The sequence below is a fragment of the Pezoporus occidentalis genome, unplaced genomic scaffold, assembly GCF_034315485.1.
Source record: "Pezoporus occidentalis ecotype Australia unplaced genomic scaffold, CSIRO_AGI_Poc_V1 ctg127, whole genome shotgun sequence".
NCBI classification, from domain to species: domain Eukaryota; kingdom Metazoa; phylum Chordata; class Aves; order Psittaciformes; family Psittacidae; genus Pezoporus; species Pezoporus occidentalis.
Window position 1 is genome coordinate 1,562,501 of NW_026913071.1, and position 26,955 is coordinate 1,589,455.

General features: G+C 43.2%; 1 protein-coding gene across 32 annotated transcripts in view; it reads left to right on the forward strand.

Moving 5' to 3' along the window:
• TCF7L2 (transcription factor 7 like 2) overlaps positions 1 to 26,955 on the forward strand; it is a 177,796-nt gene that overhangs the window by 139,733 nt on the left and 11,108 nt on the right. For 18 of the 32 annotated variants that reach the window (XR_009962632.1, XM_062607873.1, XM_062607880.1 and 15 more), the window contains 6 exons: positions 10,421 to 10,553; positions 12,651 to 12,753; positions 15,501 to 15,587; positions 21,614 to 21,754; positions 22,585 to 22,744; positions 23,450 to 23,557. Coding sequence is in view for 31 of the 32 variants with exons in the window: in XM_062607873.1 (XP_062463857.1) it covers positions 10,421 to 10,553; positions 12,651 to 12,753; positions 15,501 to 15,587; positions 21,614 to 21,754; positions 22,585 to 22,744; positions 23,450 to 23,557 (732 nt within the window). In the remaining variant the exon portion in view is untranslated. Of the gene's footprint in view, positions 1 to 669; positions 888 to 4,379; positions 4,503 to 10,420; positions 10,554 to 12,650; positions 12,754 to 15,500; positions 15,588 to 21,613; positions 21,755 to 22,584; positions 22,745 to 23,449; positions 23,558 to 26,955 lie in introns of those variants that run through there. The other 14 variants (XM_062607894.1, XM_062607867.1, XM_062607872.1 and 11 more) reach the window with 6 other exon arrangements.

A 26,955-nucleotide genomic window follows, 5' to 3' on the forward strand; every position in this document is an offset into this window, starting at 1 on the left:
ACGCTGGCAATATTGAAGCTCCTCTTGCATCGCTTTTGCAGTTGGGTCTGTGGTTTACAGAAATACTAAATACTAAAGGAAAAGGGGCAGGGGGGTGGGAGAGAAACCAGAGCTAATGGTAAAGGTCTGCCGAATGTCACCTCAGTGGTGCTATGACAAGAAAATACACTTTTCTTACAGCTCTCCCCCTAAGAAATTTGTTTTGAGGGATTTGACAATCTTGCAGATAAAGTGACTGCTTGCTACACTTAACTGATCATGCTCCCTCACGGCCGGCCGGCGTTTGCTCGCTGCACTTAGTAATACCTGTGCAACCTGGGTTGTAGTAGCATTGTCATTGATTTCCAAGGTAACTGCTTTTTAGCTCTTCTGAGCAGACATACCTGCGTGGGGGGGGGGGGAAGTCTTTTCCTCACTCCCTGGAAGGATGATGGTAAAGTGCTATATGAGAAAAGACAGGAGGCTTCTCTAAATTTTGATAACTGCAGCCGACAATTTAGAAATAAGACACTTCTCACAGCCAACATGACAGTGGATTTTGAGCATTCAGAAAACACCAGGCCAAAAAACTGGAGACATCTTGATCTTTTAAGACAGCTTTTCCAGTACTTTAAGTAAAGGAGGTTGTGTGTGGGGGGTGTGGGGGGGGGGAGCGGGGAAAGAGAGAAAAGCTGCGAGGAAAATAATACAAAGCCAGCACAATTGGCATCTAGACAGTAAAGAAAAAAGTTTTTGAGGTTAAGAGAAGGAAAGACAAAGCTGTTATGTACCCGAGGGATGCAATTTTAGTGGGAATGGAAGATTTGAGTGGTAAAGGAGGAGCGCTTGCCTCTGGGTTCTCTCTCTTCCAGCAGTTCGGCTGCTGGCATCTCAATCTGAATTGCTGGGTGAGTAGCACTTTCTGCGTGCGCGCTTTCCATCTTGACCATTGAACTTCTGATGTGACTTCTCTCCCTCTCCCCCTCTCTCCCTCTCCTTTTCTTTCCTCCTGTGTGGAATCAAAAAAGAAGGGGGGTGGGGGGGGTGGTGTGAGAAATCAAGCAAGCATCTCCAGCTGTGACCTTTGTTAGCGGTGGTGTTGTTATTTATTTATTTCATGGTAAGCGTCTTTTTCAGCAGGGGGAAGCGGGACTTTTCGATGGCACTTTAATTGTGCAGCGGTGACGGGGAGCGCGCGGCACAGCCGGTTTGTCGCGACACAATGGTGCAGCGGGGCAGAGTTGTCGCACTCCTCCTCTTTGCCCTTCCTCCGCCTGGTGTTGGGTTTTGGTTGATGGAAAGAATGGGGGGAGAACCAGTTTTTTTTTCTTTCCAATGCATCCAGGGTGGGATCGGGGTGTGTTTGGGGATGGGGGGTGTGTTTCGTTGCCTGGTGTGCAGCAGGTTCCAGGGGCTGGTTTCTGGATGCTGAACAATGGTTACCAGCCAGGGAGAAGTGTGCGTGCGTTTGTTAGCTGTGTGTTACATCCGCAGTCATACATTCACACAGTGACCATGACATCACTAGCTTTGCTTTCCTTTTTTTCCTTTGGGGCGGAGGGGGCCACTTCAAAGCTTTCTTCAGTTCAGTACGCTATTTCCTTAACTCTGAAACCATGAAGGTAAAAATGTTTGTTGATATCTTTTTTTGATAGAAGGAGAAAAAGTTGTTTTGTAGCAGGGCACATACGTGACAGTTAAGGGGGTTTGGAGATGGAATTGGTTTAACTCATACACAAAACGAGATCTTTTTCTTTTTTTTAATGATTAAAAATAGTATGTGGTTGTTTTTAATTGGGTGCTTTAGATCCTGTGTGTGGTTGACGCTCTGTTAAATTCTCTCAATTCTTCATAAAGCTCAGCCGTATTGCAAAAGGTGAAAATTTTAGGGACACTCCATTAAAATTATTTCACCCAGTGATAAAGGAGTATGGGAAATAATCCTGAATGCCGATAGATAGGAGATAATGTGTTTTGACACAGTGGTTCTGTGTTCGTTATCAGAAGTCCATGAGACTTTGTTTTCTCTCATTAATATATATTACAGAAAGTAAACCTACCCCTCAGCCCATTCTGTAGGCTGCCTCTGACTGTACACAGAAAATAGATGTGATGCTTTCCAAAATGGTTAAATACGTATCTTCACCGGAGGTTTTGTGGCAGTCTTGAGTTTTCTGCTCTTTTCTTTTCCAACTCTGCCAGGCTTGCTGACAGTCAATCCAGGAGGAGGATTTCTATCACTTGAGTGCTCTCTGGTACCTTTGCCTGAGTAGCTTAGTTGATTTATTTACCTTTTCTTGTATAAAAACAAGGGATAAAATTCTGTAGAATGGATCTAAAATGAATTAATCTAAAAGGACAGTTATTTAGATGTTTCTTCTTTCACTGCATGTCGTTGCGTATACAGGTTTTACATGGCTGGGGGATGAGATCTTGTAAGCATTTTACCTTTGGAGGAATTTCTTTTTATGGGGACTTGGGGTGAAAGGCCTGGCAGCACTGTATAAATGTGCCTCTTTCTTTTCTTCCAGAATATCTGCAAGGTGTTTCAGTACTGATGTGTGTTTAACATCACATTTTTAAGGAAACTTTGTTGAATTTAGTCAAGAAATAATCGGCTGTGGATTTCCTGAATTTCATCACTCAGTTGTTTTGTGATGGCGTGTAATGATTTTAGCAGATGAAAAAAACAAAAACGTGCTTTTAGAGCTTTGTTATTTGTTAAAGCTATTTAATACACATTTGCTACGTGCGTTGCGTATCGGTACTGAGCAAAGTCCGCTATAATTTGTGAATACTGCATTTGAAAAAGCTGCACTGAAAACTTGGCAGCCTGTCTGTGGGCATGTATGTGCATGTTAGTTTTTTAATAACGCTGTTGTTGCTGAAATTGCCAAATCCAAGTGGGTATAGGCATGCATCTTAATTTTATTTCTGCATTTCTTGCCGTTTTTTAGCAGCTTCGTGTTCAAGTTTTTATTGTAGACAGAAATCACAAATATCCTAAGAAATTCGGTGGAGCTGTTTTTCCCGCAGCATATGTCTGTCTGGTGCTGAAATAAGAGATTTATATGCAAGAATTAAAGCTGTTTAGAATGTGGTGGTTTAGAGAGTGCTAGGCAGGAAGTAAAGTTGCATGACTAGGTATTCATACAAGCACTTAACAAACAAAGTCTATCAGGGCAATTACAAGCACCCTATTGCTTACATTCACTTCTCCCTTCTTCCCATCTTTTCTGAATTTTTGTGCTTCCATTATCAATCTGTATCTCTCCCCTCTTCAGCTCCTTTATGGTCAGGAATGTTTCTTGAAGACCTGCTTAGGTTTCACCAGTCTCTTTGCTTAGTGGTTTGGTATCCAGCACATCTTGTGCTGCTTCTGCTTAAGAAACGGTGGGTTTCAGTTTTAGTCTAATGCATGCCAAGTCTTTCTGCTTTTTGCTTTGTTAAACATGAACGAAGGCTTGCCTGCTCTGCGAGAGATAGTATCTGTCTAGTATTTAACTAACGTATGCAAAGAAAGCACCAAGTGTTTGTAAGGTTGGGAAAGAAGCTGTGCCTCTCGTTTTGTAATGGAAGAAGTTTATGTGGGCACCTCGATGCTTGAAACTTGGAGGGTCTGAGCTCTACCCTGTCCTTCTGATACGGGTAATCCACCTGTTGGTCAAATCATCTCTGATTTTGAGGTACAGAAATCGTATTGTATTGGCTGGGTATGTGGAGGCCACACTTTCTGGGCTATAGGCTGGGGTAGCTGTCCAGATTTGTATGCCAAGGTCAGGCAGAGAAGATGCAGCGGAGAGCTTTCTCTTTGTCAGTAAAACATTAGGAGAATGGGTAAGGTAAAATCTAACTGGCCTAATATAATTCCAGGTGTTGCTGAAGGATCTCAAAATACAGAGCTGTGTAGCAGGTGCTTGTCTGGGTCTGCACTGACATTAGAGTCACACTGCATGGTCCAAGAATGCAGCACTTTACTTGTATTTAAACCCCCAAGTTTATTATTTTTACTTAAAAGAACCCAATAGCCCAGCGGTAAGAGCTGTGAAAGCAAAGTGTGAGCACCGCTTAATAATAATGTTTTACTACTAGTGGTTTTAATTCTCCTGCATGAGAACTAACAGGCAGTAATTAGACAGCTGAAACCCCCGGTCTTTCCCTTTTACACTGGAGAATTTGGCGTATGCTAATTGTCACCAGATCATTTCACATAATTGCCTTTTGGCGAAATTAAGTGGAAATTTCCTGAACATCTTAAATCCTCGCTTTCCCACCCCCTCCCCTCAGCATCTTCGCTCCCTGACAGGAAGGATGCCGAAAATGTCAAGCACAGTGGCTTAGTGCTCCAGTATGCAGGGGGCACTTCATCATAGTTAAAGGTAGGGGGGGAGGAAAGAAAACGATTCTTTTCTTGAATGAATTGCTGGGCACTTAAAGCCAGGAAGCTGATTTTGTTGTTTTGTCTGAGAGACTTAATAGAGCCCAGAGTTCTTTTGGAAAGCCAGAAGTTCTTGCAGGAGCAGGTAGGTACTTACTGGCCTGGGAAGTGGTCAGGGAGGGAGGAAGAAGAAGCAGAAGGAAGCAACAGTGTCCTGTTCCCCCCCTTCTATTATTTATTAAGGGGAGGGCAGCAGGGTTTGGGTTTTTTTGTCAAGCTCTGTCTAGGGGGGGTATTGTCCCAGCACATGGTTGTCAGTGCTCCTGTCATCATTTGTGTGAAGGAAGAAAACGAGCCTTTTTTTTAGCAGGGTGAGTTGTGATTATCAATGGAGGCCTTGTCTCCCCTTACAATGGGCAGTTAGCTTAGGGCAGGACCTTAGGCAGAAATCAGCTACATTAAACTGTGAAAGGGCTCAGGCCACTGTATCAGCTATAATGGAGCAAGGGGAAGTAGTTTTCAGGAGGGCATGCTTAGTCAGGTGTGAAAGCATCCTTAAGAAAATAAACTGTGACTCCACTTAGCTGAGCAGAGCTGGTTAAAATGCAGTCTGATTTATTTTTCAGGAATGCTTCATCACTGACATTGAATTTTTATGCTTGGGAAGGAGATGAGGACTGAGTTACATATAGCTGGTGGGTTTGGTTGCCTTTAGCTTTTCAGTTAACACAAATGGCTTGCAGTTTCCTTTATTGAAGTTTGGGGTGCCACCCAGAGCGGCTGCTGATGTGGGTGCATCCCTCCGGGGCAAGAGTGATGCTTACTGGTGGGTGCTCAGCTTCGGGTAGTAGTGACTCTGGTTGGAAATGGAAGAATATTCTAGTATTTGCAGTAATATTTTGTGATACGCCTTTTCTTGTAACTTAGTTTTCTGGTATGGGGGGGGGAGATGTCATTCCTAGGCTGAACCAAGGAGAGATCAACCTTTAGTAAAAAAGAAACTTTCCTCTTATGAGCATCTTTGGAGCTGCAGAGCAGCTCAGGAACATCTGTTAGCATTTCACTGGCCACAGTCAGCGTAACTGCAATAGCACCATCTGGAAAATACAGGGCGACAAGTTATAAACCTGGTTTTTAATGTGAACTGGTATTGAATGGTACCCTTTGCTAAGCCCAGGGAGCAACTCCAGGAGGGTCTGCTAATTCAACACCACTGTCGACCTTCTGCATCCACCCTGGAGGAGGGGAAAAGGCTGACAAACCCTCTCTGTGCTGCTTTTGTTTTATTGTATTAGGAGCATAAAGGCACTTTCAGGGCCCATCTTTCTTCAGCAGAAAGGGAAAGCAAAGGGGAAACAGGGAAGAGGAGGACATGGCAAAAGAAGACAGGCGGAGCTCTAGCTCCATTTGTTTTCAGTGGCTGTTGATTAATAGGTTTTAAGGTGAATGGCCAGCTCTCATTCCTCCTCCATTACTAGTAGTGGAGGAAGGGGAGGGGACTCAGGGTTCCAGAGTGCAGGTGCCTGATCAGTCCCTCCCATGCTGCATTCCCCATCCCATGCCATGTTCCTGCTTGGGGGTAGGCGGGGGGTGCCCACTGGACAGCCTAACAAACAGAACTTAAGGACACTTAAAAAAGGCCACCCAGGTTGGGGAAGGGGGTCCCTTCCTGGCTGTACCCACAGCGTTGCTGGGGCAGGAGCATCCCCTGTCCTGCCTTTGGCTGCTGGGCCAGAGATCCATTGGAGCAGAGTCTCCTGCCGCCCAAGGCTGAAGGCTTTGGCCGCTATGATGCTGCAATGGCATGATGGTTTCCTTTCAGCCTGGGTGGCGTTATTGCAGACCTGCTTTTACTAAACACATTACTCCAGCGAAGACAAATCCTCTGGCCTCTCTGGCATGTCTTTCTCTGATTTTGATACCTTATTTTTAATACCTAAGCCAAACAAGCTGCAGATTTGCAAACAGAAATTGCAGTAACAACTCTTCCTATTTAAAGCTTGGTTTCTCTTTGTGTGTGCACAGTACAGTGTTTCATCTCGTACAAGTCTTATGTTGCTTCCAGAGACTTAGGAACTATTGATTTATACAGTATGTATTAACTTCTTCAGTAAATGGGGAGTATTCATCAGTGGGGTGTATTAAATTGGGCTGTACACGCACAGAAGTATCTTTCATCCTGTTAATGAAATGTCCTTACTATGCAACAAAGACTAATACACAGCAATTTATACACACAGTCCCCTGCAGTTTAAATCTGAAGATCAGGTAGGTCTTTTTGTTCCCTAAAGGCACTTATCAGAACTTGGGCTAACTGGATCTCAGTATCCCTCTCAAAAATATATCAATCCAGAATTTGTTGTGGGTTTGGTGGTATTCGGGTTTTTTTTTCGTCTTCATTCCAGGGCTCCATTATTGTTTAAAGTCATCCGTGTTAAAGCACTCCCAGAAGCATTTCAAATTCATATAGAGAGATTTAGTAGTTGAGTCCCTATGGGGACAATTTCCTCTGGTTTGCTTCAGGCAGCGGTTATCAAGAAAAGCAAACTTCTGTTGTTTTCTTGCAGTTCTTTACTGTGCCCTCTAACCCAGCATATGAGACCCCAGCTTTCAGTGGAGAGGAATGATTTATCAGCAGATGACTTGGTACTTTGTAGGTGCTGGGATTTCTCTCCAGAAATCTCCGCTTGTTCCCATCCTCTTGCCACATGCCCTGATGCTAATCTGTGCGTTCCATTGCAGCTCCCATTTCCGTGCCTGACGTAGCCATAAATGGAGTTCTTCAAGTTGCCAGAGAAATTCCTTCATCTCACAATGGCTTTTAGCTTAAAACTACCCTTGATAAAGTACTCACAAAATGTATGTTGGGGAAGGGCCTTGTGCAGGGGGAAGGCTGAGGTCACCTAATAGGTGTTTCCTATTGATAGCTTCTGTGGTTTACCTTTCATTGCCAGTGGATGGGGTTAGGACCACACTTGTTACTCAGGCAAAGCTCTTATTGGCTTCAAAGGAAGATGCATGTGCAGGATTAATCCTGCTCTTTCCCAGCTCTTCCTTTCTTTCCCTCTTTTCCAAGGAAGCTTAGTTAACTTCAGGAATGCTGTTTTTAAAGACCAGCTTATTTAGCATATTAGGCATGATTAGCTTGGCTTGCAAATTGTATGTGCTATTAAAAGCAGTGTTACGGTCCCTTTTCCCAGTGTGTGATAAACTGCAAAACACAATACAAACCTAGACCTGGATAGTGATTTGCAGGGGCAGTGGTTCACACTCCTCTGTCCCAGAGAGCGTATATTTGAGCATTTCCCCTTTTCCCCTGGTACTTTCTCCCCACGCCTCTGCTGCAGCATCATCACAGTGGCCAAAAAAGTATCCTACCCTCACATCCAGTACCTTTATATGAATTGTTTGATTGCAGGGCAGTCACCCAAATAAAAATGACTTACCTGGGGAAACGTTTGCAGGCATAAGGCTCAAACTCTTGGTTGTTGGTGAGGTTTTTTTTCCCCTTTTGCTTTTTATTTTTCTCTGAAAAGGTTAAGTAAAATACAGAATAATTTTGCACCATTTTCTGGAGATATTGTGGGGGTCTTGGTATTTCCAAGCAGTGGGTGGTAATTTCCTACAGTTTACATGTAGCCCCCTGTGGTATATCTGGCTTTAGTGATACAGGCATGTAAGTCCAGCTTTCTTCTCCTGTTGTTTCTTGTTTGTCGGCTTAAGTGTGACCCTTTAATGTTATTCTGTCACTCACTTATTTAACTAACCAGGTCCAGTTTCTATGAAAATAAGCCCTCTGTGGAAGACAGCCCTCAGTGTCTGTCAGGATGTGGGCGAGGAGTTTTTGCAGTGATGGGAAGGTAGACCTGGGAGAGCACAGGGCTATAGCAGCTACCAGCCACACTGTAGGTTACCTGACAGCAAGAGCTCACACAATTCTAGGCCAGCAAAAATCCCTCCTATTGGGAATTATTGTTTTTTTTTTTTGTGAACCAGGTCAACTGGCCATTTTGCTTATAAAGTCATGTGTTGTTGAGTAGCTGCCTGCCAGTTTGCATGGGGTGTACTGCAGTTTGTTACGTGAAGCCCTTGCCAAACCTTTCAGTTACTTTTGGACTGCTTTGGTTGGTTCACTTGGAAAAGAAGAGATTTGGGGTTAGAGCGTCTCCTTTGTCTTGAGTTAAGGAGCTAAGTCCCCATAGCTCCTCTGATGTGAAACCGTTATGGATCTGTGCGGCCAAAAGTTGTCCTTGGTTGAACAGGTGTCAGAAGACCTGACATACAACCTGAGCAACACAACATGCTGTAATTCGTAGGGCTGGCTTTCGCAACCACGCTGTGTCCTGCTTGGTGGCCACTTGACGTGGGACTCTCCTGTGCCGTGTGTGTGGTGTTAGAAGGAAATCGTTCCATGTAAGGGGCTGTAAAAAGGGATGAACATGGTAAAAGTTGTGGGAAGCATAAGCACCGCTCTTCAGCTTGCTTCTTTTGGATGCGCACTGTTTGTCTGCAGGTTTTCAAAGGGGTGAGTCAAATAGCTACATACAGCTGGGGCTGGGGGAGCCTTCTGGGGTGGAGGAGGCTGCAAGAGCTGAAGGTGAAGCTTCGCTTGACCAAAGCACCATGGAGGGGCTTCCTGTTTATTCGGGGAAGACTGATGTTTCTTTTCCTCCTAGCTCTCAGTCCATTTCCCCTCTTCCTTCCTCCCCAGTCTTAGAAACTCATTCCTGGAAAATAACTGAATTACTTCTGAAATGCTTTTAAGGGAAGCTTAGGGCGTTCAGACTGAGATCAGATCATAACTTGTTTAAAGGAGCATGGCAAGGGTGCATGTTTGGGGGTGCTGGGGAGTGAGTGGTGGGGTCAGAGCTGTCCTTGGGCAGGAGGGTGAGCAGGAGGGCGCTGGCAGACCTTGAGCGGCAGCGGCGCTATCGGGGGCCACCGTCGTATCACTACTTCATTTTAATGTGATTCCTTTTACTTGATGTTAATGCAAGTTGTTCCTTACTTAAAGTAATAAAAGGAAATGAAGACACATTCTAAAATGAAACCTGACTCTAATCCATTCATCATCTAATACCAGCCTCTTTATCTTTGCTGGTACCTAATCTGGTTAAATGTCCCTGTTGTAGGATTTTAGTGAAAATCCTCTATGGGGAATAGGGTTTTTTGCAATTGGATTACTCGCAGTAAATGGTCCAGCAGTTCGCTTGTTTCAGCTTAATTTTTTCTTTGTGATCTTGTAAGGGTAAGTTACAGTTCAGCCTGCCTTTTCCTTTCATTCATTCACTCCTTTCTTTTTTTTATTTCTTTAAGAAAAAGAATTCCTCTCCCCCACAAACTAGGAATGTGACAGAGAAAACCTCATGATATCTGTGTGGTTATTCACCCCACCAGAATGTTAATTTCAATGGCTTTATCTGTAGTTTTGCCATTATTTATATAGCTGAATATTTTAGTAGCCTAATTCATCAGTATCCAGCTTCCATTTATTAGCATTGTCTGATGAATTGATAATTAATCAGCTCTTCTAATATGTATATATATAAAAAATGCAGGTGATCGCTCATCAGCCAAATGCTTGCTGATAAAGGGAATAGTCTTGCACTACAAACGCTTTTTATCTGGAGTATTTGCAGTGAGCAGTAAAATGCAGAACTGAAAGTGAGGACAGGAAGGGGAAGGGGAAAGACCTGCAGGTCAGTGAGCGTTTGGGTCTCGTGCTAATTAAGTGGGGGGCTCTGTCAGCCCCTCACTGAGGAGTCTGCCTGCGTGGAGGTGAAGCACAAGACTGCAAAATTAAAAGGAGAAATTTGGAAGAATTGCTGTTGCTCCATACGGGAGCACGACGGGTCAAAACCATTAAGGAAACTCAAGAGTAGGGAAAAGCGTGTGAGGAGGTTTTAAGCAAGAGGGTGGGAAAACTGCAGGGGTGACGCAGAGAAGGCATCTGGAAAAGTTGTGTTGAAATCTTGGATTCTCAGATTTGTGTATGTCTTGCCTTGTGCTGCAGTGGGAGTACCCAGCGCTCCTCTAATGCCATCGACCTTTTTCTCTTGACAGTCTAACAAAGTGCCAGTTGTGCAGCACCCGCACCATGTACACCCTCTTACGCCGCTTATCACGTACAGCAATGAGCACTTCACACCGGGAAACCCTCCTCCACACTTACCAGCCGACGTAGATCCCAAAACAGGTAGGTGGGAAATAGTTTAGGGATTTTTTGGGAGTGCGCAGGTGGATCTTTCCATTTTTCATGTTAGAGGAAAGGAGTGTGGGGGGAAGGATTTTGCATGCTGGAGCACCAAAGGGGGCATGTAAAATGTCAAGCACATGCAAGAACGCAGACAAAATAGTTTCTTTTTAAGCCAATTAGGCTTCAGAAGGAAACCTACTGGGTGAATGTTCTTAAAGCTTCTACAGGGTGACAGCAGAGTTGCATGTGTGGGGTCATTTGTGAATGTGTTTCTTTGCAAGCATGATACCCCACTTGGTAGTTCAATCTACTGGGTGCTTGGTTTGCATGCATGACCCAGAGTATTAAACATGTACATTCTGTGATCTCCACTTACAAAATTGCAGCTGGAATTTTAAAGGTGGTGGATCATGACCAGTTTCAACATGAATCTCTTTTACTTCCCCAAATCCCATTGTTTCTGTGTCAGGAGTTCAGCCATTTGTCTCCTATAATGTTGAATTTTCATCCACTCGAGCTACTTAACTCCAGCTCTACTCTTGCAACTCTTTTTCCCCAGTGTAAGTCTGCCTAAGTCTCAGTTCAGCCTGAAGGGCAGCCTTCTTGAATACAGAGCACCGTGTAAAACCCTGACTAGATTTATTGGTGTTACAGAGTAGAATTTACATGTTATTCTAACTTTCTAAGACTCCCTGTTTAACCTGAGGGTCCAGAGAAGTCAGCGTCAGTATTTCTCCGGGCTGCGTTGAATTCCTAGTGACAGTGGTTTTGTTTTTGTTAATCCGAATCCCAACTAGTTAATAGGAAAGTACATCAGAAACTGAATTTTTGACAAAGCATTCAGTCTGTGTCAGCCCCAGTGTGTGCAGACAATTTATCTAAACTCCAGCCCGTGAATGAGGCGGTGCATTAACTGGTTTTCACTCCCTACGCTTCAACTGGGGCCCCCTTCTAATTGTGCTTAATGCTAACTCCGCATGGCTTTAAAAGGAATCCATCTCGCTATCCCTGGGTATTGCAAGTGAATGACATAGTCAACTTCTCATTTAAATAATGGTAGTACAGGGAATAGCTTTTAAATGGTTATCGTAAAACATATGATTAACGTCTGTAGACTGTTTACTTTTCTTCTGTGAACAGTCTTTCAAGTGTGCAAATAGCTCGCCGGATGGTTAAAGCCCAGTTAATCTGTTTGGGTTTTGTAATGGAGAAAAAGCAATGTCTGCATGAAAATGTCACACAAGGAGATTTAATTTAGAGATTAAAAGCTTCCCAAGTGACTGAAAAAAATAGTTTTTAGCCATGAATACAGTACCCTTCCTTCTAATGCTCTCTGTTTTAATTTTGCTTCTGCTGGGTAATTGTGCTCTGGCTTGTTAATTGAAAGGCCCAGTCTTGTAACCCATACTCCTCTGAGCAGTTTCTACTTGCTCTTAAGGCTTGTGGCTGGAGCTGGTTTCTACTCTCTCAGTAAGAACTTCAGTGAGGATGGATGGGCTCTCTGTCCTCCCCTGCACACCTTCAGCATCTGGCCCATGTTTTATCAAGTATTTCCAGGGGCTTAGGTTTTGGCAAAGGTTGCCTAGGTCTGCTCAAAAGCAAACATCATTTGCCATTATAATGACTTTGTAACTCGTTTTCGCGGTTACTTTGGAATAATGCCCATGCTCTTGAGCACTCAGTCAACATATGGGCAGGGCTTGCGCTCTATTGCTGACTTTGAGTCTAAAGTAATCAGGAAGTTAATACAGGAGCCATCTTTCTGGTGAGTGTTTAAGACAGTACCTAGCACAGTGTCACACCAAAACCATAGCTGAAACGCCTAAATTCTCATCCTAAATAACAAAGTAATTAATTGGAGACATGACTGAGGAAGTGAATAAGATCAGTTTTTCTGGTTGAATCTCATTGAACAAGATACCAGAAGGCTCACTTTATGAAATAAGACTGTGAAACAGCCTTTGGAAACCTGAAATGAAGCCATAAGTATTATAATAAGAATGAATAGATAGCAATTTAGAAACATATTTGACTTTTCCTTATTTTATTTATTTCCACGTCTCAGTACTAACACTGCTTGATGTTTCTTTTCCATAGGAATTCCAAGGCCTCCACATCCTCCAGATATATCTCCTTATTATCCGTTATCACCAGGCACTGTAGGACAAATCCCCCATCCGCTAGGATGGTTAGTACCACAGTAAGGAGTTCCATTTTTTTCATTCCCTTTTTCTTTTTTGATGTGTAAAATTTATGTTACAAATCGCTTACGTGCATGTGTGTGTGTGTGTGTGCACTGAGATAAATCTGTTTGCCAGCTGCCACTTCACTGAGTGGTTATGAATTTACCCACCTCATGAAGATTAATTATAACGTATGCCAGGTCATGTAGTCTTAAGCAAACAGGACCAGTTGGACACAGGTTTGCAATGTCATCTCTGCCAGCTGATGGCTCATGAAGCATGCGTTCTCAAACCCTCCTGCAGAAACATCCATGTCTTGTTAATGCCCTTACACTGCACCATGTGGGATTTTCTCAGGTTTAGCTTTCAGGGTGGTTCTCGTGGATTCTTTTCTATCAGGGCCATTCCCACTATAAATGTTCAAGTTTAAATTTCATTTGCCTTCCCCCCTGAAGTCCCTCTAGTTTTCCTTGTGAAACAGTAGAGCTTTACATCGGCCAATGAGCAGCATTCCTAGTGGAGACGTGGCTGTGTAGTTGGCATCTGAGGAATGGAATTTTCTTGCAAACAAGAAAGAAGAATTAGTTTACTTTAAAACTGGCTAAGAAAAAAGCGGTGGAAAGTTAGTTTGGGGTTTTGTTTTCTTTTCAGCTCCTCATATCCCACTTGCAGAGCCTTCTTGGGTATGAGGTTCCCTCCACTAATTGGGTCCTTATTTTCTTTATTTCCTTAAGTTGCCATCTCTACAATGGGTTTCTAATGCACTTAAACACTGCCTAGGCCTTTTGTGCAGTATATTTGATTTAAATACTTATAAAACACATTTGTATTGCATTATAAATCAAGACTATTACGTTATTTTTCTCACATAACAGGCCTCATCAGTTCTGGGGAGATCATATTTCTTCAGAAATAAATTGCCCCAAGCTAGAAATAGTTTGTTCCTTCTCGAGGTTGTTTGGCCAGCTGTGCTAAAATCCCTGTTTCTCCTCCATAAGGAAGTGGAGCTCACACCATGTAGGAGAGCAGGGCAGAGCAGGGGCTACCCACACACCCTCACATCTCAGGGAAGGAGAAGGACTGGTATCAAAGGCTTTGGGGGCCTTTCTTCAAGCACAGATGTGTGGATACAGGAGAGCTGGAGATCAGACCTTGGCCACGCCATCCCACTTCTGGCCACTTTGCAGGCTGCCCTCCTTCACATAGGGTAGTCTTGCAACTAGCTTGGGTAGAGGCTCTCCCACAGTGAGGATGAAGCATGTCCATTGGCTCTCTGCAGAAGGCTGTTTCTCCAGAAGAGCACAGCATGAGCAGAAGAAAAAGACCCATAGTATTGCTTCCTGAAATCTTAAAATCCTCCTCATTTGTGGTGATTTACTATTTACATAGGACACCCTGAACACTTGTAGAATGTATGCCAGCTCCTTTTCTTCTTCTTTCTTGCTTGCAGGGCCTAGCTGCAGTACAGTCATCTCATGTTCCTCTGGTGAAACTGCTTAGCTCAGGTTTGCACAGTAGCAGGCTCAGCGTTTAAAGCAGACATACCTGGCTAGTGCCAAATGTTAGTGATATTAAAGATGTGGGAGTGCAGGGAAGAAATTTCTTGTTGTTGGCCTGTGTCTCATTGCTCACCTCTGTCTCAGAGCCTTACATGTTTATGTGTGAAGACACAGGTTTGTCCTCCTCAAACCTCACGTCAGGGCTGGCAGACCACATGAATGTTGCTCACGTGTGGCCAGTTTCACCAGGCAAGTGTTAGTGGCCACCTCTGTCACAGGAAGACTGTCATCACCACTGATGTATAACAAGTCACCACCCATGGTGTGCTTGTCTACCCACAGCTCTTACAGCTTCTCCAAGTAGTTTTTGTTGAGAGGTGGTACCATCATATTTGCTTTTGCTGAATGAATGTGGCACGGCCAACTTTGCAGAAGTAATCCAAGGCTTTCATTTTGCCACTTGTGCTGCACCATCAGCTTCCCAACCCATCTATCCTCAACTGGCCCGCATGTCTCCTGCATAGGAGCCCCCAAGAAAGCACCCTGCCCCGTCAGATGATGTATTTGAAGGACAGATAAAAAGAACTAGCCAGCACAGACAAACCTCAATCAGAAAAAGTTGTGTGTCTTTCATGAGGATGCTGTTTTGCATGTTGCTGTATTTTTTAATTATTGTAATGAGGTGTGATTGTCTATTGGTTACCCACAATACTTCTTGGGGACTCTCCCCCGGTAACTCTTGTCAACACTTGTTAATCTGACAAAAGGCTACAAATTAAGCTCTGTTAATTTAATGTTTTCTCACCGAGATCTAAATACCGAAAGAGGCCCAAAGCGCAACTGAAGTCCTTTGATTCACTGTACTTTATTTTGGTATAAATTTACATTCATTATTGTTTTCCTTTGGATGTGTAGCCCTCAATTAGTGTGATGGCTCCATTAAAGCAAGCGAGACTTCGCCTTTAATTATTACAACAAAACACCTAGTTTCAGCTTGGGGAGAGGGTCTCTATTGACATAAGCAGAGGTTATAAAATTTAATTAGCCATTCCTATCAGATTTATGGCATTCAAATTGTTCTGTGTTTCTTTCCTTTGATCCTTGCTGTACAATCCCCAAGATTTTTGTTCTGATCAAATGAGAATAAAGCTTACTGTGCGCAGAGAAGTTTTTTGTTGTGTGGTTGGTTTTTTTTAAAAAAAAAAAATCTAAAAAACCCCACCTTTTCTTCTTTCTCTCATTCTCTTTCCCTTCCTTTTTGCCAGGCAAGGTCAGCCAGTGTACCCAATCACGACGGGGGGTTTCCGCCACCCTTACCCAACAGCTCTGACCGTCAATGCTTCCATGTCAAGGTGAGTTCAAATACTGAGGTCCTGAATCGAGAGCAAATGTAACTCCTCCTGCCGCCCTCTCTAGAGGAGGGCATTTCATCTAGGAAGTGTGTTTCTGAAAGCACTTCAGTTAAACAGTCATCCTTAGTTCTTTGGTGGGGTGGAGAAGAGGATGAGGGGAACCTTCCCGTTAGAGGAGAAGAGAGTGTCCTAGTGCTGTCATTGGGCTTTAACAGCTTGTTTTTGAGGGAGGTGGCGGGCTGGAAGCTGTCTTTAAAGCCAAACCAGGTGAAAAAGCAGGGAGAATGAGATGTTGACAAAGCAGGAGGAGAAGTTGTGATACCTTTTGCTTTCTCAGTGGCTATCACCCAGAGCCATGCTCTGTGTGCAAGAGAGGAGTCTCTGGAGGCAGGAGGGCTGCTCTTCAAGCAGAGTTGGGAGGAAGGTTATTGCGCTATGTTTTCCCCCTGCCAAAGCTGCAAACACTGATAGTCAACATAAAAGGGCCTGCCTGACCCTCTAAAGCTTTAGAAGTATATATTTCTCCCCCTCCCTACCTCCAATTAATTCCATCTAATTTTCCAGGGGCTGCTAGTTTTATTTACAAACTGGTTGGCAGCACTATGTTTAAGTAATCACTAATTGCTCCTAATGATAGTTTTATTTTCTGTTCATCTGATTTTCAGCCTGGTTAATTAAATCGGTGGAATTTTAGACTTTCCTGATGGGCTGAAACAGCTAATCCATTTTGATGATGGCACATAATTAAATTAGCATACATTACATAGCAAGGTTCCATGTCTCTTCCCTGCTCTGTCCCTTCCTCTCCATCTCTGCAGTTTAATATGTGGTGGTTGGTGTATAGAAGATTTAAGGAGGAGAAGATTGGGGGGGCGGTTGAGGAGAAACACACCTCATTGAGAAATGGAAACCTGTAACTAGAACTCCTGAGTGAATAGGGAGGGAAATAGGGTGTTGTGTGCTTTAGATAAGTAGAGTAAAAGCAAAAGGTTAAAATTTTACCGTGTTGTTTCAGCAAATAGACAACTGGAAAATCAACTTAAAATTAGTAGACCCAGCATGGGGGAGAAAAAATCCAGGGTTGGGGAGAGAGCTGCAAATTTAAACAATAGTCCCCTCCCTCCACTGAATCTTTTTTAATATCTATAAAAGACTGGCTGGCATAGTGTGAGGCAAAGTAGAGCTTGATTTAGTTTAATTATTATTAGAGAGGCTAGTCATTTGAGGGAGGGGGGAGATGTGGGAGGGGGAAGGCTATATTCCCTAGATAGGCTTTATGAAAGGTATCTAGTTAAAAAGAGTACACAGCAAATTAAATACATTATTGTGGTAATGGGACGACAGAAGTAGAGGTCTATTATACTTATGGCAGTTATAGGAAATGTAGGCTCCTTGCCCTGTTCTAGCACAGCCTTTGATATTCATTCCATTCAGCAGCAGGGCCAGGACTTCTCAGAATTAAGTGATGGGTCATTATACTTTAAACACCATGGAGAAGCCTAGATTGGCAATTAAACAGCACTTGCTGACACTCGCTTGTGCCACCCTGTGACCCCCTTTAGATTGAGTTGTTGGAGCTCGGGGCCCTCAGCCTGCTAAATTGGTAGCAGGCACTTCTCCTGACGAGGGCTGGCTCTGAAATCTGCCGGCTTCAAAGGGAGCAAGATCATGTATAAACCATAATGTGGGTGCACCGTGGCTCAAAAAATAAGGCAGGAATAGATGAAATGTTACAAGTGCAAGGGGAAAATGAGAGAATAATGACAAATCTAATGCAACTCAAAGCAGAATTGTTGCACAGAAAAATGCATCCCACTGCTTGTGCATAAAATCAAGGCAGGCAGATGACATCCAGTTAACAGAAACATGTCAACAGTGAAGTAAAGTGAGAGTGAGTAAGAGAGAAGCCCCTGAGACAGCCAGGAACAAAAAATTAGTTGTCCTTAACAAGTTAAGACTCATCATTATATTCTGGCTTGGAGCCATAAAAGGAGACAGTGGAGTATAATGAGCTGCTTAGAATTTTTAGGGTGTTTATTGCAATTCATGGAATACCAGTCTAGAGAAAAAAAATACGTGGGGATGTCTTAGGCAAAGGTGAGGGGTGTACATATACACACACAGCCTTTGTTTTTGTCTCTGACATAAGCCCATACGTGCACACATGCTCAGGCGCACCCGCAGAGCGATGAATAGATTTAAGATGGTTATCCTTTGTTTCAGCCCAGAAACTTCTCTCCTGGTTTCCCATACATGGGAACACCCTCTGGGCAGACCATGCTCTGATACATGGCTTGATGCATGTTTTCTCATGCCTACCATATCAGCTGGAGTGCCTGAGCTCAGCCATGGGACAGCCCTTGCCCCCAGTAGCCAGTGTAGTTGGGAGATGGGGCTGGCGTGCCCAGGGATGCCCGTGCTTGCCTGCAGACATGCCCTTCATGGCTGGCCTCTGGCCCCTGCAGGGCTCCAGTACAAGCCTTGAGGTTGCCATGTTGGCTCTGCCCAGACACTGAAGCCAGAGAATCCACCTTTTTCCAGAGCATTCCTTTAAAAGCAGTTCCTGTCTTTTCCTGCTTTATGGTATAGACCTTTGGAGCATGTAACGCTTCCCAACCCTGAATGTTCCCTAAGCTTAGTAATTACAGTTCATTAGTTAGAGTGTGCTTATGAATAGTTTATAGAAGGTTAATGGGTGACTAATAGTGATTTTCATAAATGGTTTAGACTATTAAGGTAGTGTCTTCAGGTTGTTTTAACCATTTACAGCTCTTTTTTTCTGCTGGTAGCATTGCCACTTACTTTGTATGCGTGTGACATGCTTAAAATATCTCTTGATCCTTCATTACCACTCTATAATATGCCCTTAGTGTAAATTGAGACAGGGTTAACTGACTGATGGGCAAACAGTGGACCCACTATGAAAAAACAACTGCTGTGAGAGGAAATCAGGAAATAATTTAGCAGAATTGCACCAAACACTGCACAGCAGTTAAGTGGTGGCAGTGGAAAATACCTTCTGTAATTGAAATTTCAGGGGAAATTCACTTTTGCTGAATGTAATTACTGAAGTTGGAGTGCAGCCAGAAACTTAAAAATTAACACTCTTCCCCCACTTGTACTGCTGTGTGAGTGGGTGTCTTGTGGAAATAAGTAGGTATTCAGAGTTCAGGCTGAGCCGTCATCCAGCCTGCTGAAGTCCATGGGACTGTGAGAGCAGCACTGGGTTCTGGAGCATGCTTTTAAAGTCCCAAACGTACGAAGGGCTGTGTAAGTCCAATAGGCAGCCTTGGAGGGAGAGAGATTTATTGTGAAGTAATGAATGGTTATTGGTAATGGACATACAACTTCCTTGGGGGAGCTGCCACCCCGAAAATAACCACTGAGCTGCAGTTGCCTGTTGATGAAGGCTGCCATGTCTCTGAAATGTAGAGCTTGGAGAGTAAAATCCCAGCCCAGGTGAAGTCAGTGGAGGCTTCTCCATCCTCCAGGCTTTGACACAACACGTACACATGGAGGAGGCTTCTCTTCCTCCACTGCCCTTCCTCCCCGTCTGCTCACTCTCTAATGTGCAAGTATTTACTTTCTTTCTCCTAGATGGTAATTGGGAAAAAGGCTTTTTCCCCATAACTAGGGAAGGTCAGAAACTTAGCAGACACCATCTTTTGTCCTCATTAACTCCAGCTGTAATCAGTCTTTTGTGAGCCCTTCTGCAGTGATGAGTCTAGTCTTACTCAGGTCCATTCTCACACCCTTTCCGTCCTTGTGCTGCCACCGCTGTCAGCTCTTCTTCTTTGCTTGTATATGCCCACTGCCCTTCGCACTGTGTCCTAATGCCAAACAAAAGCAGCTCTTCCTTCCTCCTCTCTGAAGGTAGGCTTTTCATCTCCATCCTTCAGTATGTCGTCACTGGCTCTCATTCGAGTTTGAACCCTAGACAGCCCCAGCAACTAGTCCTCTCTTGATCGCTGTGTCTTGCCAAGGGTAGACAGTCATTTGATAGGATATGTGTCAACTTGTTATCACTGTACTTATGCTACTTTAGGTTTATTTTTGCCCATGTTTATAAGTTGTTTCATTTCTAAAAAGCTCTTGCTATCAGTTTTTGTTTGCGTTGTACTATGGCTGAAGGCCCCATGCACTGTGTGAACAAACTTTCAAGTATGTTCAATCCAAATATATACACACAAAAATAAAGACAAGGAGAACAGAAAGAAACCGGTACAAAGGCCCAGTTTAAGTCTTGCTGATGGTGGGGCAGTTCTGTGGCACAAGTGAGACCTCCTTGTAGCCTCGCCAGTCTTCTGTTGTGACCTGACCGCGAATCAGAGCATTTCCCCAAATGTGCATTTCTCTCCCAGCTACTTTTGTCAGAGTGGGGAAGGCATTATGATAATCCACTTGGAGATGTGTGTCTGTAAGTCTTTAACAGATGTAGGAATGGTCATTTTGCCCATTCTTTTTCCTTGCCATCACACCCTCCTCCTTTCCTTCTCTCCATGCTTTTGTTTGTGAGGAGCTGCAGATCTCCACCGTTTGAACAGTTTCACATTCTCCCTGTCAATCCCTGCTCTTCCCACCACTGCCTTGAAAGACAAAATACTTCTGTCTAATGATCCTGAGTTACACCAGCTGATAGACAAAGGTCCTCAGAGCTCATAGTGGACAGTACCTCCTGTTCATGAAAGTCTTTCTGTGTCATCTTGTGAATGGAGGGAATGTCTGGGTAGTTGGGTTGGGGGGGTGTTAAACTCAGTAATGGAACTTGTAAGATGGGGGAGGGAAAATAAATCCCATTATATTTGTGATACTTGTACACAGTCTAATTGTCAATGGTATATCATTCCATTTAAAATCCTATTTGATAGAAAAAAAATCATTGTATATTGATGATAGAAGAAAGCATTCTTTATTTCATTGCATGTTCCATATTATTGGGGTATTTTATTTGAACTGGGATGAGAGTAGGGATTTGCAATGATAAAAACCTTGTTGTTTGCCAGATCACTTTAGTTTTGGAATTTTGGGGAGGTTATTTCCAAGCCAAAATTTTAGGCTAGATCCCATACCCTGGAGACCTGTTGACTTCAGTGGGCTTTTTTTAAGGAGAAGGCAGTCAGTCATAGTGTGCTTGCTTTATTCACTGCAAAACCTTTCTGAAACTGTTAAGAAATAATGATAAGAAGTCAGTGCTGCTTTTGAGAAGTTTGTTCATTTAAGTTAAAAAGTAAAAAGTCTGAATGATTGTGCCATGTTTTGTTATGGCCCCAACCGAGCAATTAGATTCATGTAGAAGGATTGCACATCCTTTTGAATCCAGTTGCAGGACTGGGGCCTGTCCATGTATGTGGCCATAAACCATAGAGCTGACAACATTTTTTTTCTCTTTAGAAAGGATAGACTGTTATTTTGCATGAATTTAAACCTTCCTAGATTACCTAATGGGTCAAAATTGGCTTGATTCCACAATCTTCCCACCTTCTGTTAAAGCAATGTGGCTCACAGATTTATTAGACACAAATAAATATTTTCTTTGGCTCCATCAACAAAACATATCTAATGAGGCATCTGTAAAGACTGTCAAAAATGCATCTAGATTGTGTTGGCATTAATGTATTATTTTGCTGTCAGTATGCAATAAAAGATGTCATCCCAAATTCACAACATGATTCAGAGCTATAAAACTTGATTCTGTGGTTGCCACAGATGATTTCTTAGCAAAGAAACGGACTGGTGGATTTCGTTGCAGGTAGCTGCAATTCCACTTTCATCCAAGTTCATCCAGTTGAATTTGCCTTTTGTTAAAGATGTTAAAAAGCATGATGTCTCATGTCAGTAATGATAATGAAGGGGAAGATTGGCTTTAATGACGTTAGAAGAGTCATTATGTTTAATTTATTGCTAATTAATGCTGCCAGCTCTCATATGCTTTGTCTAGCTGTCATGTGCTTGTTATATGCCTTTTTTTTTAATGTGTGTACACATCCCTCCCCATTCATTCATTTTTATTCTGACGATTTACACAGCTTTCTCTCCTCTAGGTTTCCTCCACACATGGTCCCGCCACACCATAGTTTACACACAACTGGAATCCCTCATCCGGCCATAGTCACACCAACAGTCAAACAGGAATCTTCCCAGAGCGACGTCGGCTCACTCCACAGCTCGTAAGTTGTTGCTTCTTATGGCTTCTTTTTAGAACACCCAAAGCATCGCTTGTGCATGTGTAGCTTTTAGAAAAGCTTGGATTTATGGGAATATTTTTGCTCTAAAATAATTTTAAGTTGATTTTTTCTCCTCTGTTCTGATTGATTTGTATGTGGTTTAACTGCCAAAATGTGTCAAAATAATGGTTAACAGCCTGTCAGTGACGTAGACAGTAGTTACTCATTTCACCCATTCAGATGAGGAAATGGAGTTTTCTTGATCAAGATTTAAGCTTCTTGACCGGTTTCCCTGTTACTCATTGCCTGGTTTGAAGCTTTGAGATACCAGATACACAACAGGAGACAATAGAGCATAAATGGCTTGTTCAAAGCCGCAGAGAGCACCGGTATCAAGTTGAGGTTTGAACTGAGGAAAGTTCTGGTCTACCTCTGCCTCTAGTGCTCCTGGTGCTTGTTGCCTTCTGTTTCATGGAGGAAGCAGAAAGCATTTGGGCTCCCATTGATGATGGAATGTAATTATTTCCTCAGCCATCATGCTCAATCACCAGCCCTCCCCATGAATCCATTTTCCTGAGTGCCCATGTCCTTCCAAGGTTCTTGTAGGGGCTGAAAGGTTTTTTATTGATACTGCCTAAACATAAGATGGGCTTTCTTATAATTCTCTTAAAACTGTTCTCATCCAGCAGCCAGGGTGAAGGCTTCAGAGATACTTCTAGTCCTTCTCCTAGGACTTCTGTGGATTAATGCTAGAGATATTGAGGGGATTAATTCTATAAATTCACAAGGTTTCTCACTGTGAGGTTTCTGTCTGTTGTATCTTTACCCTTCAGAAAACATCAGGACTCCAAAAAAGAAGAAGAGAAAAAGAAGCCACACATAAAGAAACCTCTTAATGCATTTATGTTGTATATGAAGGAAATGAGAGCAAAAGTTGTAGCAGAATGCACATTGAAAGAGAGCGCAGCCATCAACCAAATCCTTGGTCGAAGGGTAGGTAACGAGGGAGAAGTACAAGCAGGGTTCAAAACTCAGTAGGATTCACACCTGAATCCCTGTGATTTCCTGATACTTCAATAATGGATAGGGAAGTTACTAAAGACGCTGGTTTGGGGTGTTTTTGCAGACACTTAATGCTAGTGGGCATCATTCATGGGCAAGAGAGGGAGTTAATAGCAGTGATTTTTCAATATTATTTCCATGACCTGTAGATGGAAAAATCTCAGGTTTTTATTTTGTCCTAAAACAGAACATTGAATGGGGAAGGAAAAAGCCTTTGGGTACAGTACCAGTGTCAGCACCTGTGAGGGGCAGAAGAGAAGAGGGGCTGCCAGTGGGAAAAGGATGGGGAGACCTCCTTTAAATCTGTAGGTGAGCTCTGGCTCAGGACAAATGATTCAGCTTCTGGAGCCTCTCCCCTGCTCTTTGATTTTGTTTGGTTTCCTTAATTCATCAGGAGACAAAGGGGCTGAGTGAGTAAAAGATTAGTTGCGACTTAGTTACCTGGATTTATAATCTGGAGTTAGAAATAGAAGATGAATGTCAGCATGTCAGATCATCAGGTTTTGTGTCTTCTTTTTCATGGAAATCAACTCTAGCTGAATTTATATAAAAATGATGTATTCTGCTGTTAACACACTTAAAAAAAAACCCAAACACTTGTGCTTTTTATTTTGTCTTCTCTTTTCTTCACCTCAGTGGCACGCGTTATCCAGAGAAGAGCAAGCGAAATACTATGAACTAGCAAGAAAGGAACGACAGCTTCATATGCAGCTGTACCCGGGCTGGTCCGCACGGGATAACTATGTAGGTTCCTATGTAGGTGGAAATTGTTTTAGTAGTAGAGCTTGTAGAAATGTAGGTGTGACCTGCTGAATTACGACCACACATTGCACACAAGCGCTACTTGGAAAGCGTGCCTTGGGATCCCAATCTGGTAACAACAACGAATGCTTCCCTCTGGGATGCTAAAAGTGGTGGGGATAATTCCCAGCCCTCCACTTGGAAAAAGCTTCCTGGTTGGGACTAGTAAAAGGTTAGAATTGGGGCATGACAGTAGAGCTCTGTGAAGAAACGCTTGCCTTCACTTTTACCAGCACCTGGAAATGCTGTTTGACTTGCTGGTCTTTTTAAATTTCATGTTTTGGTGAATCAGAATTCCCCTAGTATGGCTCCTCTCCTTTCCTCCAAAAAAAGATGAATAATTAGTGTCTTGCGCTTATCTGTGTGAGAGTATAGTGGAAAGTGGAAGAATGACTTATCCTAGCTTCAGAGAAGGACTGGCAAAACCAAAAGCGTGACTCATTTGAAAGTCTTACTCTCAAGTGGGGTTAAATGAATTATTCCATGCTCTACTGTTGTATATTTTGGTTTTGTTCTGCTTTTTCATGGCCATGTTATCTTCCTCCCCCGCCTGCATTTTTGAAGAAATGTTTTGGAGTTTGTGATCAGTTTGTGGAGTGGGTTTAAGATTGATTGCCCACACTCCTCCTTTCAGAAAGCCTCTTTTGTAGCTAAAAGTGGTAGAATTTTCTGCTTCTTAAAACATAAGGCCAGTGTTGTAACCACTTACTAGTAGTGTATAACCCCGTCTTCCATGAAGAGTAAGTTGTCCAGCTGTAGTGTTTGCAAGCCTAAACCAGTAAATTCTTGACAGAATTGGGAGCTCTGAACCCTCTTTAACAGGATTCTATCAGCATCTTTATAATTCTCTTAAATAAGAGTTACCCAAAACTATCAAGATGTTTAATTCTGGAATGCACTCTGCTCCCTGCCTTGCAAGCAGACTTCCTTGAAGGTTTGGGGCCCAGCAGCTCTAAGATTGATGTCAGTTACACATACTGTTTTTGTTGAAATCTGCCTCTTCCATCATCGTCATCATCACTATTTATTTTACTGTAAATATCCCATTTTGTCATGAATCACAAAAGTGTTGTATATAGCAACATTTACTGTGATGTGAATCTGGGTTTTTGCATGTATGGATAGGAAGAATCCAGTTCAGAGTGTGCAGCAAAGCCTAGAGCAGCAGCAGCACTGTGCTGTTACAGAGGTGGAGAATACACTTGCTCACTTATTTAGTGATATGTACTTACAGACATATTTTCAAACCTTGTGCCCTTTCTTGATCATCTTTTCTTTCCATTGGGCTCTGCCTCCCTCCTTTGTTCGCCTTTGCAGGTTTAGCTCCTTAGGGAAGGCCTCATTAAGCCCAATGAGGCACTGCTCCTGCTTAAACACATCTTCCCTTTCTTTTTAGCATAGCCTGTCCTGAGACTTAGACCACAGGCTTGAGGTAGTTCCTTGACACTGAGTAGTATCGTCTTCTTGGGTGTTCAAAAGGGAGTATAGGCTCAACTGAGTTTTCAGGAACGCTCATTCTGCGCAGTGACTCTGCCACTGACAGATGGGCATGTACAAAGCCTTCAGTGTTTAGGACCTTTTACTTTTGTCCTCACCGTGTGAGCACTGAGAAACTCTTTCTTCTCAAGCTAAAAAGGACAAGATGAGAAAGCTGGCGCTTTCCCAGCGGCTTGATGCTGTACCCCCAAGTGACCTTCAGGGGGAACCTTACTGCCTGAGGAGAGCAGGCTACCTTTGCATCACACGGTTGCATCATCCACAGGATTTATTTATGTCTCTTCTCCTGGTCCATCCAGAGCTCTCAGAGCTCCCCTCAGCATTTTGTAGGGTCTTGAGCCCTTCACACATCTAGCAGGGGAGCAACTTTGGACTGCTTGAAGTGGTTAAATTGTTAGGCACATCACATCAGGCTCGAGGATGAGGCCAGCTGTAGCCCAGGTCTTCAGAAACAGGAGCAGTGCATTCCAGAAATACAGCTTTCAGGCTGCTCTTAAATCAGAGAAGAGGATTCAGGGAATCTCTGATGGCTTGGCTGGTGTCACATTTGCTCTTCCTGAGGTCTGATATAAGACGTTAAGTGCTGGACTCAAAGTATGTCAGGGTCTAGTCACCTTCCCTGTCACTTGTCCAGAAAATCAGTACCAAAGAACTGGGCAATCCTGTCAAAACCCATGTTGGTTTGGCTCTTTAGAGGGAGCTGCCAAACAGTTATCCACTATTTACATCCACACTTATTTGCAGCCTAAGAATTTGTGTAGTACCGTGACAGAAAGTGTTACAGACCATGTGCTCTGGTGTGAGAAGGACAATCTGAGCTGTCTTCTGCAGAGCACTTGAAAAACTGCTGCCATAGTTCTCATAGTCTGTGTATTAATTTAGATATGTAATCAAATATGTCCTTGTAGTACAGAAATTGAACAAGTAAGCCAGGTGGTTAGGTGATTCTTCTCTGTCTTTCCTTTGCAAAGGGTGTACAAGAGATTAGTGGGACCTCTGTCAATTCTTTGTTAGGAACATTTTCCAGAGCTTGTGTTGAAAAGGAACCAGAAATTTCTGGTCCCTGGCTGACTGACATTCCTGTATATCAGCCATTTTTAACAGATTGCTCCCTAAAGGGGTTATAGCACTTTAATACCTGGCTTGAAGAGTTTGTAAAGGGCAGGTGACTCCTGACCTCTCTGCTGGCTGACCCTTGTGTGAAGAAGTTCTGAGGTCTCAAACTGAAATAGTCCTTTAATTCCCAAATGTACTGCAAAGATTAAGCAAAGATTTGCCACAGATGCAGTCTGTTCATTATACAAGTTGCCTCCTTGAGAGTAAATAAAAATCAGGTTTGTGGTCCTGAGGCAATTGTCTGGTTTTGGTTACGTTGTTGTAAAGCTGGAAAAAAATCCCTGACTTTCAGAGTTACTGTCAATCTAAATCAGTATAGATGGAGCAGTGTCTGAGCCTCTTGTATCTTTGTTATAAGTGGACTTAAGGGTAGCATGGTTTCTGTTTTATTCTTGGGGGGTTCTCGGAGTGATGCTTGTCTGGCTTGTCTGCCTGTCACATTAGACTGACAGCTGCTGTAGCAATTGGCTCAGGGTGACAACTTTCCGTAACAGCAAAAATTACCTCAGAGGAGTTGAAGATGATTTCTCAGCAGCATCCAGGCCACAGGATTAAGCTTTTTCCATCACCAGAAGGCTGTTGCGAGCAAGACTATACTTGTTGCAGCCTGGACAGCCGGGTGGCAGTTTACAAACCCGAGCAACCAAGGGGGAAACAAGTACAGAAGCCCCATGCCAGAAAGCTGGCTTTTGGGGAGGAAAAATACAACAACAACAAATCAAAATCCA